The sequence below is a fragment of the Canis lupus genome, chromosome 16, assembly GCF_011100685.1.
Source record: "Canis lupus familiaris isolate Mischka breed German Shepherd chromosome 16, alternate assembly UU_Cfam_GSD_1.0, whole genome shotgun sequence".
In the NCBI taxonomy this organism is placed as follows: domain Eukaryota; kingdom Metazoa; phylum Chordata; class Mammalia; order Carnivora; family Canidae; genus Canis; species Canis lupus.
In genome coordinates this window covers 29073089-29089685 of record NC_049237.1, presented here as the reverse complement: position 1 = coordinate 29089685, position 16597 = coordinate 29073089, and the positions used below count along the sequence as shown (strand labels likewise).

The 16597-nt window shown below is 41.9% G+C and overlaps 1 protein-coding gene across 6 annotated transcripts in view; it reads left to right on the top strand.

The window, feature by feature from the left end:
* Window positions 1-16597, top strand: part of KCNU1 (potassium calcium-activated channel subfamily U member 1) — a 144418-nt gene that overhangs the window by 124445 nt on the left and 3376 nt on the right. For 5 of the 6 annotated variants that reach the window (XM_038560121.1, XM_038560120.1, XM_038560119.1 and 2 more), the window contains 4 exons: window positions 1616-1687; window positions 4534-4673; window positions 12561-12752; window positions 14478-14590. In XM_038560121.1, the coding sequence (XP_038416049.1) occupies window positions 1616-1687; window positions 4534-4673; window positions 12561-12752; window positions 14478-14590 (517 nt within the window). Of the gene's footprint in view, window positions 1-1615; window positions 1688-4533; window positions 4674-12560; window positions 12753-14477; window positions 14685-16597 lie in introns of all 6 variants that reach the window. The other variant, XR_005371468.1, reaches the window with a different exon arrangement.

The window sequence follows — 16597 nt, the reverse complement described above, 5'->3', positions numbered from 1 at the left end:
TAAAGGAAATCTTAGTTCCGCCAATCTTTCTGCATTATGGAAATCCCAGAGACTTTTTTTAAGGGAAAAAAGTTTGAATGTATTCAGATCTCATTACAAATAAGATTTACCAATGAGTTAGAATATCTGATCTCTAACCATGATGTAAGCCTTCCACTTACATAGCTGTGTGAGCAAAGTTAGCCCTCTCATCTTCCACTTTCCCACCTGAAGCTGGAGGGTTTGCTAAATTCCTAAGGCCCTTGCCAGTTCTAGCTATAAACCAGATAGGTTGGGAACTTCCTGTGGAGTTTCACCCTCAATCTACCTTGGAGCATGACTCAGAATTTTAGCAGTTCTCAGAAATATATTCAGCTCTACTCTGCATTAACAAGAAGTGCCTCTTTTACTGAAAGTCTCAGGGAGATGGAGGAGCTGGTAAATATTGTAGTATGCAGTATTCCCTCTGAAAAAAATTTCCCTCTGGGTTGTTTCTCTTCTCCTGTCCCTGTCTCAGTGGGACAGGTTGCCTATCAGCCTGTCTTACCACCATGCTCATCTCCGTTCGCTCCCCATCTCATTCCCACCCGTCCTGTGTGCCTGGTGCCGTAAACAGCAGACCCTCTTCAAAGGCAGCAGGGAATTTTAATTATAAATAGAATTTTTACCTTTCACAGTAGTGTGTCCCTGTTATATAGCATTCTCAGGAAGGTTCAAGAAAGGCAACCAACAGTTTTAAAGCATCACATCTGATGAGAACATTGTATGTGTGTTTCTTTTTTAAGTAGATGCCAGTTCCCCATTTCTCTCTTCCCTTTTCATTCTTTATATTTTTTTTGGCTTAGAGACCAAAACTCTGGTGTTTCTCCCAGTTTTGAATTTGTCCATAATTCCCTACATGGTAAAACTGTGTGTCAGGCTGGAGCTGTGCATCATTGTCTGGTGGATGGAGTCGAGACTCACAGAGGAAAGTGAAGAGCCTCACATTCTCAAGCCCGAGGGAAATCTGTCTGTAAACTGAAAGCAAAGCTCAGAGGTTCCAAGTGACACCCTGCCCATCTTTAAGGAACTCCCAAAGCATTGGGGATTGAAGCAAGCCAACTAGGGATGGGAGGCAGCCAGGTCTAACGAAGAAGAAAGAAGATGTGAACAGTACCCAGAGAGCATCCCAAAGAACCCTAAAGCACTAGGGGCCAGAAACCAGCTGCGGTGTCTCCAAAAGCACTGGTTGAGGAGCACCACCTATTTATTCATGGTTTCCTGAAAGTTCTCCAAGCAAATGGATGTGGATTTGGGCACAGCTTGCCTGAGCCATCACCCAACACTACCATTCCACAGAGAAGAATCATATTTTACTTATGTGGTCAATAAGCAACCACTGGGTGAGCTTTGCCTTTTTTGTAATTCACTTGAAGTGCCATTTAAAACACAAAAATCACTTCGCAAAAGGAGATGCTAAGGAGGCCCCAATTGTTTCCCCTAAATATAGGGAAAGAAACGGGTTTGGACATAAGAATAACTTTGTTAAGATAAAGCTCCAGGTTACATGGTGTGCTTCTATGTCATTGCCAAGTTTTCTAAGATACTTTGTTTGCATTTATCAATCTCTTTTCATCTCTGTTGTCTGTGTCCACAGAAGGGACTTCAGAGACCTTCAGATTTCCTGGGAAATCCAAATACCGAAGAATCCCCATCCTCACTGAACTGAGTAAGTTGAGTTTCAAGGACAAAATGCAAAGGAGAAATTGTTGTTATCCATAATCGATGTCCCAGATTTCCTTTTAGAATCTACAGTCAAAGAACTGAGGAACTAGAGAGGGAACCAGAGAAGCATTAAGTATTTGACTGGACATCACATTGGGCTTTTATCTAACTGGTGACATCATCAAGCAGAGCCTGTTATATCTGGGTGTCAGGGTGCAGGAATAGTATCTACCTTCTCCTCCTGTTCAGTTATCAGGAGAGGGAGACCAGCAACTGGCTCAGCCTTGTTTGGAGGAAATCTTCTATGGGATGGGCCCTGGGTATGAGGACTGCTAGGAAGGATCTCCCTATACTCATTTACCTACTAATCATGGGTCTCTAAACCAAGCAGGTCCTTTCCTGTACTAATACCAAGACTGGGATTAGGGAGACACAAATGAGGCACTCAGGATGCAGATGTTAAGGAGGCACCCACCCCTGGGGTCCTTAAACTTTATGTTCCAGATATCTCCCTTATGTCATCTTAATCCTGGCTCTGAGTGGTGCTCTTCTAAAATGGAAATACCCCATGCAGAAATACCAGAATAAGCTGTTATCTCTCACCAACACCATATGGAAAATGCACATGTATGAGACTTTCTTAGATGTGAGGAGCTCTGGGAGTAGAAGAAAGGCTGGGGAAGGCAGGGAAGGTGTCTGTGTGCATTTGGGGATATGTTTGGGAGGCAATAGGGGACACCAGGATTTAATACTGACAATAATTGTTAAGAAAAGGGGAAGATAGGAAAAAGAGGAATCTTTTACACAGATTAGAACCTGAGACAGCCATTTTTACTTGTATCTTTTTTTTTTCTGTCCTTTTAATCATGTTTAAGCCAAGGTGTATATACACTAAGGACATTGATTAGAAGACTATGATGTAAGTTGGAGTGCTTAGGAGGGGAACGGCCAGCTTCTCACTAGCTCCAAAGTACATCTGGTCACTCTCCAGGGACTTAGAGCTTTGTTCAAGTAACGACTTGCTGGCACCAGGCAACCCTTGTCAAATTAGTCTAACAAATCACCTGCCAGCTCATGCAGCTTTTGTTCTTTGGCTGGCTGGAAAGGGTCACAATGACATGAGAGCTGCAAGTCTGAACTCTAGCACTTTAGTACAGAATGTACAGTGGCCTGCAGGAAAATGTCTAGGAAAGTGGAGGCCAATATTTTAAGATGACACAGTAAGATTTGGACAAGGGCTCTTGGGGTATGTGTGCGTGCTGAGGGTTGGCAATGCAAGGAGAAAAAAAATATATGTGCATAAAAAATGTGGGTTGATATGGTCATGTATTATTGCTCATCTTTTATAAAAACATGGAGTGACTTAAAGAATTAGGAAAAATCCAGTCTTAGTTAGGAATGTATTCTGCATCACGCTCAGTAGATTTGGTTTGATCTATAATAGGACTGTCAAGAACTGTGAAGGATGTAAGTAAGATCTTATGCTACTTGTAAACCAGTAAGTTAACCTGCCACATTTTCATGGATATTGGCAGAAGACACAAGACCACTCCATCAGAGATTAAAAAAGCAGTTTATTACTCAAAGCAATGGCCATAGCCAGAGTATCATCAATTTTGTGCTGCTTGCTCAAGGCCAGTTCCCACAGGATGACATGAAAAAGGCCAAATGATACCTGTACCCACCATGGATTGCTTTAGAGGAGAGGAACCCCAGGCTTCAGGAACCAGAAGCTTTTATAATGGGCAGTAAGCATGATTCCCTTTGCTCTGGTGAGAGATATTATTTCTATCTTCCAATACTATTTTCAATTTAAACATTTTTGAAACAATAATCTTGGAACAAAGGCAATCAGTGCTTCTATTTGTATTTGCAACAATGACCAATTCCATTCCCTTCAGAGGCTTCTTCCAGGGATCTGAGTTGCAATCTGGGATAAGTAAAGATGTGCTAATGGTTAATTTGACTACTGCTACATGGGCCCCAGTTCAGAGGATTCTCTAAGCCCTGCTACTTAAAGTGTAGTCGAAGAGTCAGCAGCATCAATAGCATCTGGAAGCTTCTTGGGTACCTAGAATCCCATTCTTACCCCTAGACCCAGTTAATCAAAATCTGTGTTATAACAAGATCCCTGGGTGATTCGTATACACATTAAGCTTTTGAGAGGTACTGCTTTAACTCATTCTGGACCCAGACAACTCTAAAAACCCAAGTAAATACCGAGGTATCTATGGCATGGTATTATGAAAAATGTCTGTAACTGGGGGGATCATACGTTCCTATTTATGCCTGTTTCCCCAGTGCAGTTATTTTTTTAAAAAGATTTTATTTATTTTTTCATAGGAGACACAGAAAGAGGCAGAGACATAGGCAGAGGGAGAAGCAGGCTCCCTGCAGGGAGCCCGATGCAGGACTCGATCCCTGGACCGGGATCACACCCTGAGCCCAAGGCAGACGCTCAACTACTGAGCCACCCAGGCCTCCCTGTCAGTGCAGTTATTGAGAGTACACCTTTTTATTTCCAAAAGTGCCCTGGTCTGAGAGATAAATTATACAAAGGTGACACTGGGGACACTTATTTGGAGGAGATGGGCTTGAAGGTATACCCTTGATTATGAAGGTAGCCAAGAAGGATACATGTCTTTAGGGGAGGAAGATACTTGGAAATAAAAAATATAGATGATAGATAGATAGATAGACAGACTAAAGTAAGGGCAGATCCCACATTGACCCCAGAATAGACGTCAAATTCTTTGATCAGTGATCACCCCTTGGCCTGCCTTGTATGGCACTCCTGCATTCTTAAGCTTGTCTGCCTGCCTTTCTTTTTTTTCCATTTTTGCCTTACAGAAAATCCTTCCAATATCCACTATATTGAACAGCTGAGTGGACTGGATGAATCCTTCGCAGGAACAAGCCTGCATCTTAGCACGTCCTTTTCCACAGGCACTGTCTTTTCTGGCAGCTTCTTGGATTCCCTCCTGGCCACAGTAAGTGCAGCTAAGTGCAGCTTGCAGAAGGGAGAAAGGATGGTTCAGTCTTAGGAAAATGATGAGAATGCCTCACAATTTGGAGTTCTCTTTGATTTTTCTGAAAAAGCTTATTCACATACATTATTCCATCTCTCTTTTTTTTATACAACTACTTGGCAAGGGAAGCCAAATTTTCACATTTTCAAGATTAAAAACATGTCTGGCCCTTAGGACCAGAACACTTGGTACCAGGAGGAATGAGCGCATAAAAAGCAGGATGCCTACCTTTCAGCTTCAAGTGCATCTAGGCAGATCAAGCTCTGGTTCAGAGCTTAGGAGACACTGCTTTCTCTTCTCTCTAAAATATCCCCATCAGCTTATGCAGAAATCAGACACAGGGGGACACAGGGACCAAGGAGAAGCCTTGGTAGTATGAGCTTTATTCAGAGCTAGGTCAGCTCTCCCTCCAAGTTGCCCCCGCTCCTGGGATGTGTTTTCGACTTCATGGTTGCATTTCAGCTCTCAGCTCCTCTTTAGCCTCTCAGTGGATCCCTTGCTTCGACTACAGTATTTCTGTAAGTGGAATTAATTTACCATGTGATCACATACTCCGTGCAGGGCACACTGTTCTAACTGCTGGGAGCACAGCAGTGATGAAACAGACCAAAGTCTGTGCCCATGTGGAGCTCGAGCTCATGGAGATTAACAGAAACACGATAAATAAGGAACACATGTGGTGTGTCAGATAGCTATAAGGCTAAGGCAATAGGAGATGAGAAATATAGGGGTTAGGAAAGGAGCTGGAAGTTTCAATAGTGTGGCTGGAGAAGGAAGGCAGCACTGATGTGGTGACATGTGAGTCCAGCTTTGGAGGAAAAGAAAGCACACACCATTTTGATCTTTTTTTTTTTTTATAAAGATTTTATTTATGAGAGAGAGAGAGAGAGAGAGAGAGAGGCAGAGACACAGGCAGAGGGAGAAGCAGGCTCCATCCAGGGATCCCGACATGGGACTCGAACCCCGGGTCTCCAGGATCACACCCCGGGCTGAAGGTGGCGCTAAATCACTGGGCCACCGGGGCTGCCCATCATTTTGATCTTTGAGGAAGAAACACTCCAGGCACAGGGAAGAAGGGAAAAGGCAGTGAGGTGCAAGAGCCCTTGGTATGTTCAAGGAGTTGAATCAAAACACAAAATCTGTATGTAGCCATTTGTACGTGGGTGCAAGAACTCCTCCAAAGGAAATGCTTGTTACCTACCACCTCCCAGACTCCTTTTCCCCAGATTTTCCAAGGGAAGGGCTGCAGAGGGACTGAATATCAGCCTACAGATGCACAGGGCTCTGAACACAGTTTGATTACCTTGCAGTCTTCTGTAATTCTATGGGGAAGGGGCATCATTCCTGAACTGTGTGGTCACCTCAAAGGCACAGTTTGCACTTTTAGGGGAGCATGGCTGGGGCACATGCACTGCCCTCATGGCATCAGTGCCACTGATCCTGAGGGGATTATGTCTCCTTGGGTTCTGTTTTCCTAAGCTTTGGGGGCAGGGGGAGATCTCATAAATCCTATCAAGCTCTCAGAGAGATAAAACTATGTCAGTGATGGTTCAACATTAAACAAGTTGGTAGATGATGAATTTCCTAAAGGGTGAGGCAGCATTTGGCCTTGACTGAGCTGGGAGTCAAGTCAGGTGACTTTTCTGGTAAGGTGGCTCTAACAAGGAAAGGGTTTTATCACTGTCTGTCATTGATATGTCAGTTACTTTCCAATAATTAATGACTAAAGCATCAGGCAGGAGGTGATTTTGGATGAACTGGACCTGTCTGCAGGATACATTTTAAATGGGGTTAAGGTTCCAGTTCTCTTCAGAGATCCCTAGATGGTAGGCAGCTTTGTGCCTTAAATTGAACTGGAGCCTTAATTAAACTCCACTGGTCCACAGAGGTAGAACAAAGCCATGAACTCCATTTACAACTAGTGGGAAGAGCTAGATGGGCAGAAAAGGGCAAAAAGAGTAGAAATAAAAACAGATAAACACGTAACATCAGCCTGCATAGGAAGCTCAAACTTGAGATCCAGCAGCCTCCCTCCACTTGCCGTCAGTCCTGTGACCACACTGAGGAGTACCTCTGCCTTCCAGGCTGCCTTCAGATATTGTGATGGTGGGCTTCTCAGTGGGAGAGGACAGTCTAGTCCTCCTGGAGAAGGAAATAAACTGAGTAAAAAACTCAGGAGTCTTTTCTGAGGCCCCACAGTGAAGACTGTGAGAGAGAGAAAATCCACACACTATGTCTGACACAAGGGAGAGTCACATGAGGTCACAAGCCACACTGGACCACCAGTTTGCCGATAAGGGTTCCTGGTAAATGCCAAGTTTAGGACTAGCACTTGGTGAACAGAACACAGGGTGAGAGGAGCAATGGAGCTTCAGGGCAAGCCTTTCTATCAAGGGGGCTGGCTTGGGTCTTACCCCTCTGCATATCTACCTAGTGGCCTTCTGCCTAAGCTCTTGAATCCTTAATGATGCATGGCACATTACATTACATGAACACACTTTTCTACTATTTAGAGCTCCAGCCCCAAATCTCTAGCCATGAAGAGCTGAACTAGACCTTTGCAAATAATCAGGTCATACTACTCACTTTTGTTTCCCTTGCATCTATGTCTGCTGCTACTGGGTCCACTTGGCTTTCTAAGGGTGGGGGTGACTTCCCATTGTCCAACCACATAGAAAGAAGGAGCCCACGGGTCAAGTCTGGGCTTCCAATTCTATCCTCTACAGTCTTCTAGTACCATTTGATCTTGGCTGGCCTTCTGATCTTGTGTCTGGTCTCATGGAAATGATAGCAGTAGCCTCAGAGAAGAAGAGACCATTTATCCTCTGGCACTAAAAACATCTGGGAGCCAACACTGTGGTGGTGGCTGCAGAATATGTTCATTAACACTCCAGTTTATTCTCCATACATGTGGGAGCATCTTCTTGCTGAGAAGTGGGGGAGAAAGGCAAAGAACTCAGGCTCCCCTTAAAGTTAGGATGGCCGTTCTGGCCTCCATGGTCATCACTCCCTCTAACACATTCCCAAGACAGAGGCCACTAATGATCACAGTTTTCTGCCTCCAGATCACACCTACAGATCTTTCCCAACACAGACCTCAAGGTAACTTCTTCCGATAAGTTTTGCTGTTGGAATAATATTAATAATCAGAACAATAGCTGCGGCAGGAATAGTAATAAGACCTCTGAAGCACTTACTCTGGGCCAAGATCTTTGCTACAAAACCTTGTTTAATTCTTCTTCCAGCCCAATTAGGAGAATACAATTATAAGCCTCATTTTACAGATCAAGAATCTGAAGCTAAGGGGGACAAATCAAGTGCCAATGTCACAGCACTTACAGATGATGAGCTAGTTTTTGAACCCCACTTTCTATGATTACAGTCAGACCTCGTTGTTACAGTCCTTTGTCCTTCCAGACATCTCTTTCTGTGATTATGTGTGTCCTTCCAGTGCACTGATTTTCAAGTTTTGCTTAAAGGAATCTGCCTCCCAGGGTGTTCAGGAGCTGCTGAGCAGACAAGCAGGGAGGAGGGACTCACCCACCCCATCATGCCCCCACCACCACCTGCACTCTTCCCCCCAGTCAGAACTATGTGTGGCTTCTGCCTAGGATTTGATGTGAAGGAAGATTCCTGTTAAGGAGATTTGGAAAACCACTACCTGTAAGTTAGAATACACGGCCAACAGAGAGGGAGGCATGAAATAAGAAGACCAGAATCCTGTCCTCTCTTTTGAGACAGATTTCCAGTTCCCAGTCAAGAGTCCTATATGACAGGAGTCCACCATCCCTCCCCATTTTGCATGTGCCTTTTGTCCCATAATTCTCCTCTCCAAAGAACACCTTCTAGATGGTTCTTCCAATCTGCTGCCAAGCTCAATGCACCAAGAGATCTGTTCCCCATTGCTGCATGGTCAGAGGTTAGAATTCTAGTTATTTTTTCCTGATGCCCATACTACACAGAAGTGCAAGGAGGAATATAGATGCATTCGGAACAGACCCCCCTCAGAAAAAAAAGGAGGCTAACACCTCAGCTGAGTCAGAAACAAGATGAGATCACCAGTCTTGACTCCGACTTCTCCACCTTTTTCTCCATTCCCCCTTAATAAATATCAGAAAGGGAGACCGAACATGAGAGACTCCTAACTCTGGGAAACAAACTAGGAGTGGTGGAAGGGGGGTGGGTGGGGGTGGGGGTGACTGGGTGACAGACACTGAGGGGGGCACTTGATGGAATGGGCACTGGGTGTTACTCTATATGTTGGCAAATTGAACAATAAAAAAATAAATTTATATTAAAAAAATATAAAGGATTGAATGTGCAAGTCCCAAGGATAGAACAAAGCCTGAATATTACGCTATTAACCCATCACTGCTTTTACTGAAATTTTGCTTTGGATTTCATGTAGGTTTTCATTCTATGCCCTGATACACCTGTAATTTTTTTTTCAAGATAAAATAATACTGTTTCCCTCCAAATCTGATACAGCTGACACCAGGGCTCCAAATAGCCTCTGGTACACTGCTGTGAACTCCTGCCCCAGATCTATAAAGTATAATTCAGATTCACTTTTAATCCTCTATCAGCTTAATGTTATAAAAAAAAATAGGGAGAGACACTCAGGTCCATAAGCAGGATTCCTGTACAGCTTTATAACAATAGAACTTCAGAACCAGACATGAACTTAGGGAAGTTTCCTTACTTGTAGGGAAATTGAGGCTCGCAGAAGTTACATGACTCCCTTAAGGTCACTCAGCTGGTTAGTTGCAGTTTTCCTATCATGTAGCCTCATTCTCAGTTAGAAGCATTTCTCAATGAATGTTTGGTTTTAGGGTCTTTTGAGATTAGATTTCAGAATAAAGAGCAGCAAGTAGCTAGGATGTTAGTATCTACATTATTAAGTAATATTGTAAGTTGTAAGAGAGACCTCTGTCTTCATTGTAGCTAAAAGTTATAACACCATGGGCTGCAACATTTTCTAACACTGGAAGTCCAAATTCTAGTAAATATGATTATATTAGAAACACTATCCAAGGGGATCCTGGGTGGCTCAGCGGTTTAGTGCCTGCCTTTGGCCCAGGGCATGATCTTGGATTCCTGGGATCGAGTCCCACATTCGGCTCCCTGCATGGAGCCTGCTTCTCCCTCTGCCTGTGTCTCTGCCTCTCTCTCTCTCAATCTGTCTCTCATGAATAAATAAATAAAATATTTTAAAAAAAGAAACACTATCCAAGTTTAAAGGTCTTAAACTATTTGAAGCACATTTCAACTTTTGCATTTTCATGAGAAAGAAAAAAGAAAGAAGGAAAGGAGGAAAGATAGGAGGAGGAAGGGAAGGAAAGAGGGAAGGAGGTATGAAAAAAGAAAGATACCAATATCTTAGAACCCTGAATTATAAGAATACTAGATGAGCTCATGGAATAAGGGGAACATAAATCCCTTTATTTTTCCCAATATAGAATTGCAATCCTTTTGATGTCAAAACTGAAAAAAATGATATATTCAAAGACTAAGCTTCTCTCAGTTAAATATGTAAAGTACATGTTTCCCTAGAGCCCTTGACACCAAGATAACCTGAAAATTTGTACCTTTTCTTTAATCAGTGGAGAATTATTCTAACAGCATTATGTTTGATCACTCTACATCATGGCCACTTGTTCTTAAACGGATTGTGGCTCAACCTGGATTTATATCCTCTGTTCATGCCTGGATTTCAGGGAGCTGATTCTGTAAGCACCCTTCTGGGTGGTAGCAAAATGGAACAAAGAAGAAATGGGAGAAGTCAGGGGAACCCTTCAGTCAGGACATTAGGGAGGAGAAGGCATTTGAAGTCATCTTTTAATCTAAAAACTATTTTAAAACATTTTACTTTTATTCTCTCTTAATTCATATAGTTTATATTTAATTTCCTACACCCTCTTATCCCAGTGGCTTTTACATTTTACTAACATTATTTATTTCTTAAAAATCAACTGCCAGTTGCTCTCTATATTCTTATAGCTTTTGAATACCTGTCTTGTTTCATGCACTTTGAGGACATGAATGCTAAGTAGATAAAGTGTGTCCTCCAAAAGACCATATCATTTACAGAAGTGTTTCCCAGATGGTGATCTGAGCACCAACCAGTGACAGAACCACCAGAGGTAGCCTTTAAATTTCTGATTCCCACTCCTGTCCATACATTCTGATCCCATAGATCTTGGATCCCAGAAATCTACACTCACAAATATCCTTCCAGGTGATCCCGATATGTAAGAACCACTGTTGAAGGGAACAGAGTTCAGTAATGTATGTGGTATATCTCATCTCCTTCTATAAACAAGGCTCAAAGATGATATTATCACATCAATGTTAAAAGTTATACAACTGTTTCTGAGAAAGAACACATGAATTGTCCAAAGGTGTTCAGCTAAGACATGCCAGTCCAAGATTCAAAGTCAGGTGTGTTTCAGACAAACTACTAACTATAAAATATAGAAGGATGAAATGGAACAAAAGCCAGTGGCTTTTGTGGGATCACAAAGACAGGGAAACTTCTTTCTGATGAGGAGACCAGCTTAACATTTGCCAGCCAGAGAGTTTGATGAATGATCAGTCAGATGTTCCAAAGCAAGGCATAAAGGAATAAATATGTAGCTTGAGCAATAGATAGACTATAGTGTGCACTGGAGGACACCATTCATGGAGGAGATGAGCCTGGGGTACATCGGGGTATGACATCGCAGGTTTGAGGAGCTGGACGGCATGATTTGATTTGTGTCCTAGAGAATCTCTCTGGAAACATTTTGAACAAGGATTGTTAGTAAGAAGAAAAATAAGACAGGAAGACTAGTAAACAGGACCCTATCATAATTCGGTCTGCATAAGACAAGTCCCGGAATTTTAGAGAAAGTAAATAGCAAAATTTCTATGACAGTAACAATTAAGGTCCTTCCTACTATTTTTAATAAAAACAAAAGTATTGATTTTTGTATAGGTAATATATAAACATATAAATTTTCATGTCAACTAGAGTAAAAATCTAATTTAGATTAAAAAAGGTAGAACATTTAAAACACTGTGTATTCAATAGTTTTGGGAAAATCTAATGGGTAACATATTACAGCGCTATTTACGTGTATGCCGATATCTATTTTACACTAAATGTAGTAGGAATCCTTTAGGAAAGTAGTTCAAGAACATAGCTAGGGTTATTCAGACTCCAAGTAGTTTCAAAATAAGAAATAGTTGCACATGTCTTCCTTTGGTTTCATTTTGATACCAGAGATTCCAAAATTCCATTAATTTATTCAACATCTACCATTTGTGTAGTATACAAGAGCTATGGGAGATCTAAATAATAATAAGGCTCAAGTAAATACCTGTCCCCAAGTAAGTCACAATTAAAAAGAATATAAGTAGATTTGCACTCAGAAGATTCAGTTATTGATGACAGTAATAATATCAAAGTGGCCTAAGGAAACATCAATAGAAGTCTCATTAAATACACAGTTTTAAATATATGGTGATGATTATTAAGGTATCTGTGGCCAAACATACTCCTTTGGTTATTTTTGGAAGAGAAGACATCCTTGGTGTTAGCATCATTACCCATTTTCTTCTTCTGCCACGGTGTAAACTCTGAGGGAGCAAGAAACGAGTAAGTGTTATTTTCTCTGTACTTTGCCTAACCCAGTGCCCTACCTGAATGGAGACATTTTAGTTGATTTTAATAATAATGAGAGACCCTGTTTTGCCTCACTGGATCCATTTCAAAGAGCAATGCTCCTCAAGTGTCTAAGACAATATACCTCCACAGTTTCTGTGCTGGCTCCTCTGACTTTTCACATGTTTGCCCTTGCTTTCCAGGCCTTCTACAATTATCATGTCCTGGAATTACTTCAGATGCTGGTGACAGGAGGGATAAGTTCTCAGCTGGAACAACATTTGGATAAGAGTATCTGTGGGATGGTCCAGAGCTACAGTTCAGTTTTGTCTGGAAGAATGCGGTGTAAGCTGGGACTTCTGTCCTTGGACCAAACAATTTTGTCAGACATTAAAGTGAGTCTACTCCTGTCATAATAGGGGTTCCCACTTCCTTACCACTTTGGGTTTCTGAAGATGATTCAGGCTGTTTGGGTTCCAAATGGTCCATAGCATGGAAATAATAGCAAAAACTAATACAATCTTGTATTCACAGAGTATTTTATAATTTAAAGTGCATTTTCACATGTTCTATTTATTTTTTACAGTAATTCCAGGAGGTAGATAAGGCAGCTATTATTATCCTTATCTTCTAAATAAAAAAAAATTGAAGTCTGCAGGAAGCATCTGAGAGGTCTAACAACTTTGCACCTTAGCGAGGATATTAATAATAATTGTAATAGCTAATATTTACTGGAGCACTTTCCCTGTACCTGTCTGCTTAGTTGTTGTTTAGTTAATCTGTCTAAAGATTTACTTGGTAGGGCATTGTTTATTAATTGCACTGAACAGATCAAGAAACCAAGACTCGGAGAAACAAGGATTTACCTAAAACCACATTGTCTCCCACTGGAAAAGCAGAGGACCCTCCAAGGCAGTCTGACCCAGGCTCGGCTCACTCTTCCTATACACCTGAGCTGATAAAGAAATCTGATGATGTCAGCTGAAATGAGGCAGAAGAGTTCTGTGTTTGGGTCTAAGATTCTGATCGGGCTGGCCAGTGGAAAATGCTTGAATTTTCTTAGCCCACTGAGCTGGTGAGCAGTAGATTACGGCAAGGGGAAAAGATGTGCCATAATTATGGCGCAACCAATGGGGCATCTGAGTGTTTGGGAATCACAGTAAAGTCCAGCCTGGGGATGAGTAATGTACTGATTGGTGTCTTTTAGTTTAGCTTTGATTAAAATTACATTTAGTGCTCTACCAGTTGTCAGGGGCAGGGCATTGTAAGGAAATATTTTTTGTTTGTTGAGAGGACATCAGCAGAGCTCCCTTCACATGGAGCAGCCCTTTCCAGGTCTTGCACCTGGTATGTCTTAATAGATACTGCCAAAAAGGGAGAACCCCTGTACATCTGAATTCCAGGTGCAAAGTTCCCGTAGCATAGTCTGGTCCTTTGCATATCTGTAGTCCTGGGCTCTTCACCCACGATTACCTTATGAGTGATTATAAGTCCAGGACAACTGCCACTGGCAGCTTCTTGTCAGTATCAGTATCTTCTCTTTCCTTTCTCCACTTATTTTCTGTCCCCACATTATTCTTTACCCTAAGGAATCATAATGAAACAAACTGTTCTTATGTGACTTCATTTGCTGCTGCTTTAACCCTGTTGTCTGCTACTCATGCTGCTTTTGTTGACTATAGCCAGAGAGCAGTGTCAAGAGGACTGGGATTGCAAGCTGTTGTAGAGTAGGATAAAAAGATTACTCTCTGGAGGTCATTTAACATCTCAACCCATTGTATAGCTGGAAAACTGAATTTCCCAACCTGTTACTCATCATTACTTCTTAATGGCTACCAAATAGCAGTAGTAATAAAAACTAGCACAACAACATCCTATACCATGCCCACAAGATACTCTTGAAAGACCACAGTGATAAAAATAATCACTGGGATTAGATGCTCAAAACGTATCATAAACCTAATTTCCTACTTGACACTGCCACTATAAAAGATAACAGGAAACGGCTTTTGGGTCTTCCAAATTTTTGCTGCAAGGAACGACAATAACTTTCCAGTAAATACTTGTTATTGCTTAAATTGAAGTACCAACAGACACATGTTTTTCTCTTTCCTCCCCAGCCAAGAAAGACATTTGGGCAAGTGTTCTGTGGCTCATTAGATAATTTTGGAATCCTGTGCCTTGGCTTATACCGCATGATAGATGAAGAGGAGAACAAGCCAGAACAAAAAAGGGGAGTATGCTAGCTTGGAAAGTGCTACCCATCTATCCAAGCATAAGAGCCAAAGCTGCTTTATTCAATGTGAAAGAGAAGTACAAAGCTCAAGGTCCGTAGTTACAAAAAAGGGTCTGGGGGAAGTAGACAGTTATGTAGGAAGAAGGAAGCATGTGTGTAACTTAACATGAATGAACCGGTGATCCAATTAATATTGACCATATAAGGAGAATGACGTCCATGTACCCAGTGAAAAATGAAATGTAAACTCAGATTACCCCTCATCCATGTCTATGTAACTTTTTAAAGTTGAAAGCCACTGTCCACATTGGAAAGATTTACTTATTTCTGCTAGAGTCATTGGGTAAATGTTTATTGACTGCCTCATCTCTAGCCCACTGTGATCTCTCTATATAAGTTATGGGTGCGACATGTTCAGATTTCAGTTGAAAGTCAGAGCAATCTGACCACAATGTAGGAGAACATAAAGAAAGTGTATGGGGGGAGTAGGAGGGGGAAGAAAAGGGTGCAGTCTACAGACAACACAATAATGTAGGTCCAAAGTAAGATCCTCACAATGGGAATGGACAGGATTCAGTATAAGAAGGAGAAATTAGGGATCCCTGGGTGGCGCAGCGGTTTGGCGCCTGCCTTTGGCCCAGGGCGCGATCCTGGAGACCCGGGATCGAATCCCACATCGGGCTCCCGGTGCATGGAGCCTGCTTCTCCCTCTGCCTGTGTCTCTGCGCCTCTCTCTCTCTCTGTGACTATCATAAATAAATAAAAATTAAAAAAAAAAAAGAAGGAGAAATTAAAAACAGTAGAGAAGAAGAAGATTGAAGGAAACGTGTTCTCCTTTCTAAGGGGAAAGAAACCAAGTTACTCAAAGTGGGATAGTCTTAAATGGAAAGACTTTTCTACTCATCAGAAGGAAAAGAATGGGTGCCAAGGCAAACATAGCCATAGGTGAGGGGTGTGCTAATAGGAATTTGTATATAACACCAGGATTTCTCTATGAAGTATAGGCATAGCCATTGCTGGGAGAAAAGATGGAGGAAGTATCACAGGGAATTGAAAAGGAAATCAAAGTGTATTAGCTCCTGAGAGGAAATGGAAGAAGGGTTTATTGTGGGTTTATGGAAGCAACACCAGACTTTAAAGGAAAAAGTGTTGAAAATCGTGATGCAGTTAAAGAGTAGATGTACTCAGAGTTCAGGAATCAAAGGGGAAAGAATGATGGGAAGTTGCAGCCAGAGAATGATTTATGGAAGCATAGAATTTTAGTGGCAGGGCATATCAAGAAATGATAACACCTAGTATATGACTAGGAAAGTGGTTTGGAGGTAAGATCAATGGGAAGTGGCAATGTGCTGGCTGTTGGAATTGTAACCCACATAAACACTGCATGCACATAAGCTGATAGTGGCACTGGAATTTGAAAGAAAAAGTGTCCCAAATGCCAGAAGCAAATAAGCTTGGAGATCTGTAGATGACACCGGTGAATCGAGAGGGAGGGTGATGCAGCTATAGAGCATTAATCACAAAGACGTTGGGGGAGCAGTGATATTCTAGAAGCAGTACTAGTAAGCATAAATGATGCTCGTTTCTCTGTCTCTCTCTCTTCCTGAACTCCATTCCTTTGCTCCAACACCTCTGGAAAACCCATTGAGCTCAGTATTTGGGACAACGTGCATCCCATATTTCAGAGGACCTCCAGGAAGGAAATGATATTTCTATTTCAAAGAGAATGTGTGACTATAGTAGGTTTTGCTTAAACAATTATAGACATTGTAGGGGACTCAGTAGGAAAGATAAAGGGGAGAAAATTCAGTAAAAGGAGGTCTGAGGTGCCCTGAGTTGGATGTTCAGGAAAGAAGAGGTGACCACTTGGGGTAGCGATGAAGAAATACAGGTTGAAAGACATGAAAGGTTATTCTGCCTCAGTGTGCTGACATGAATGCTGGTGGTTAATTAATTAACTCACATTTACTGAGGATTTGCTATATGCCTGATGAAGTACTAAGG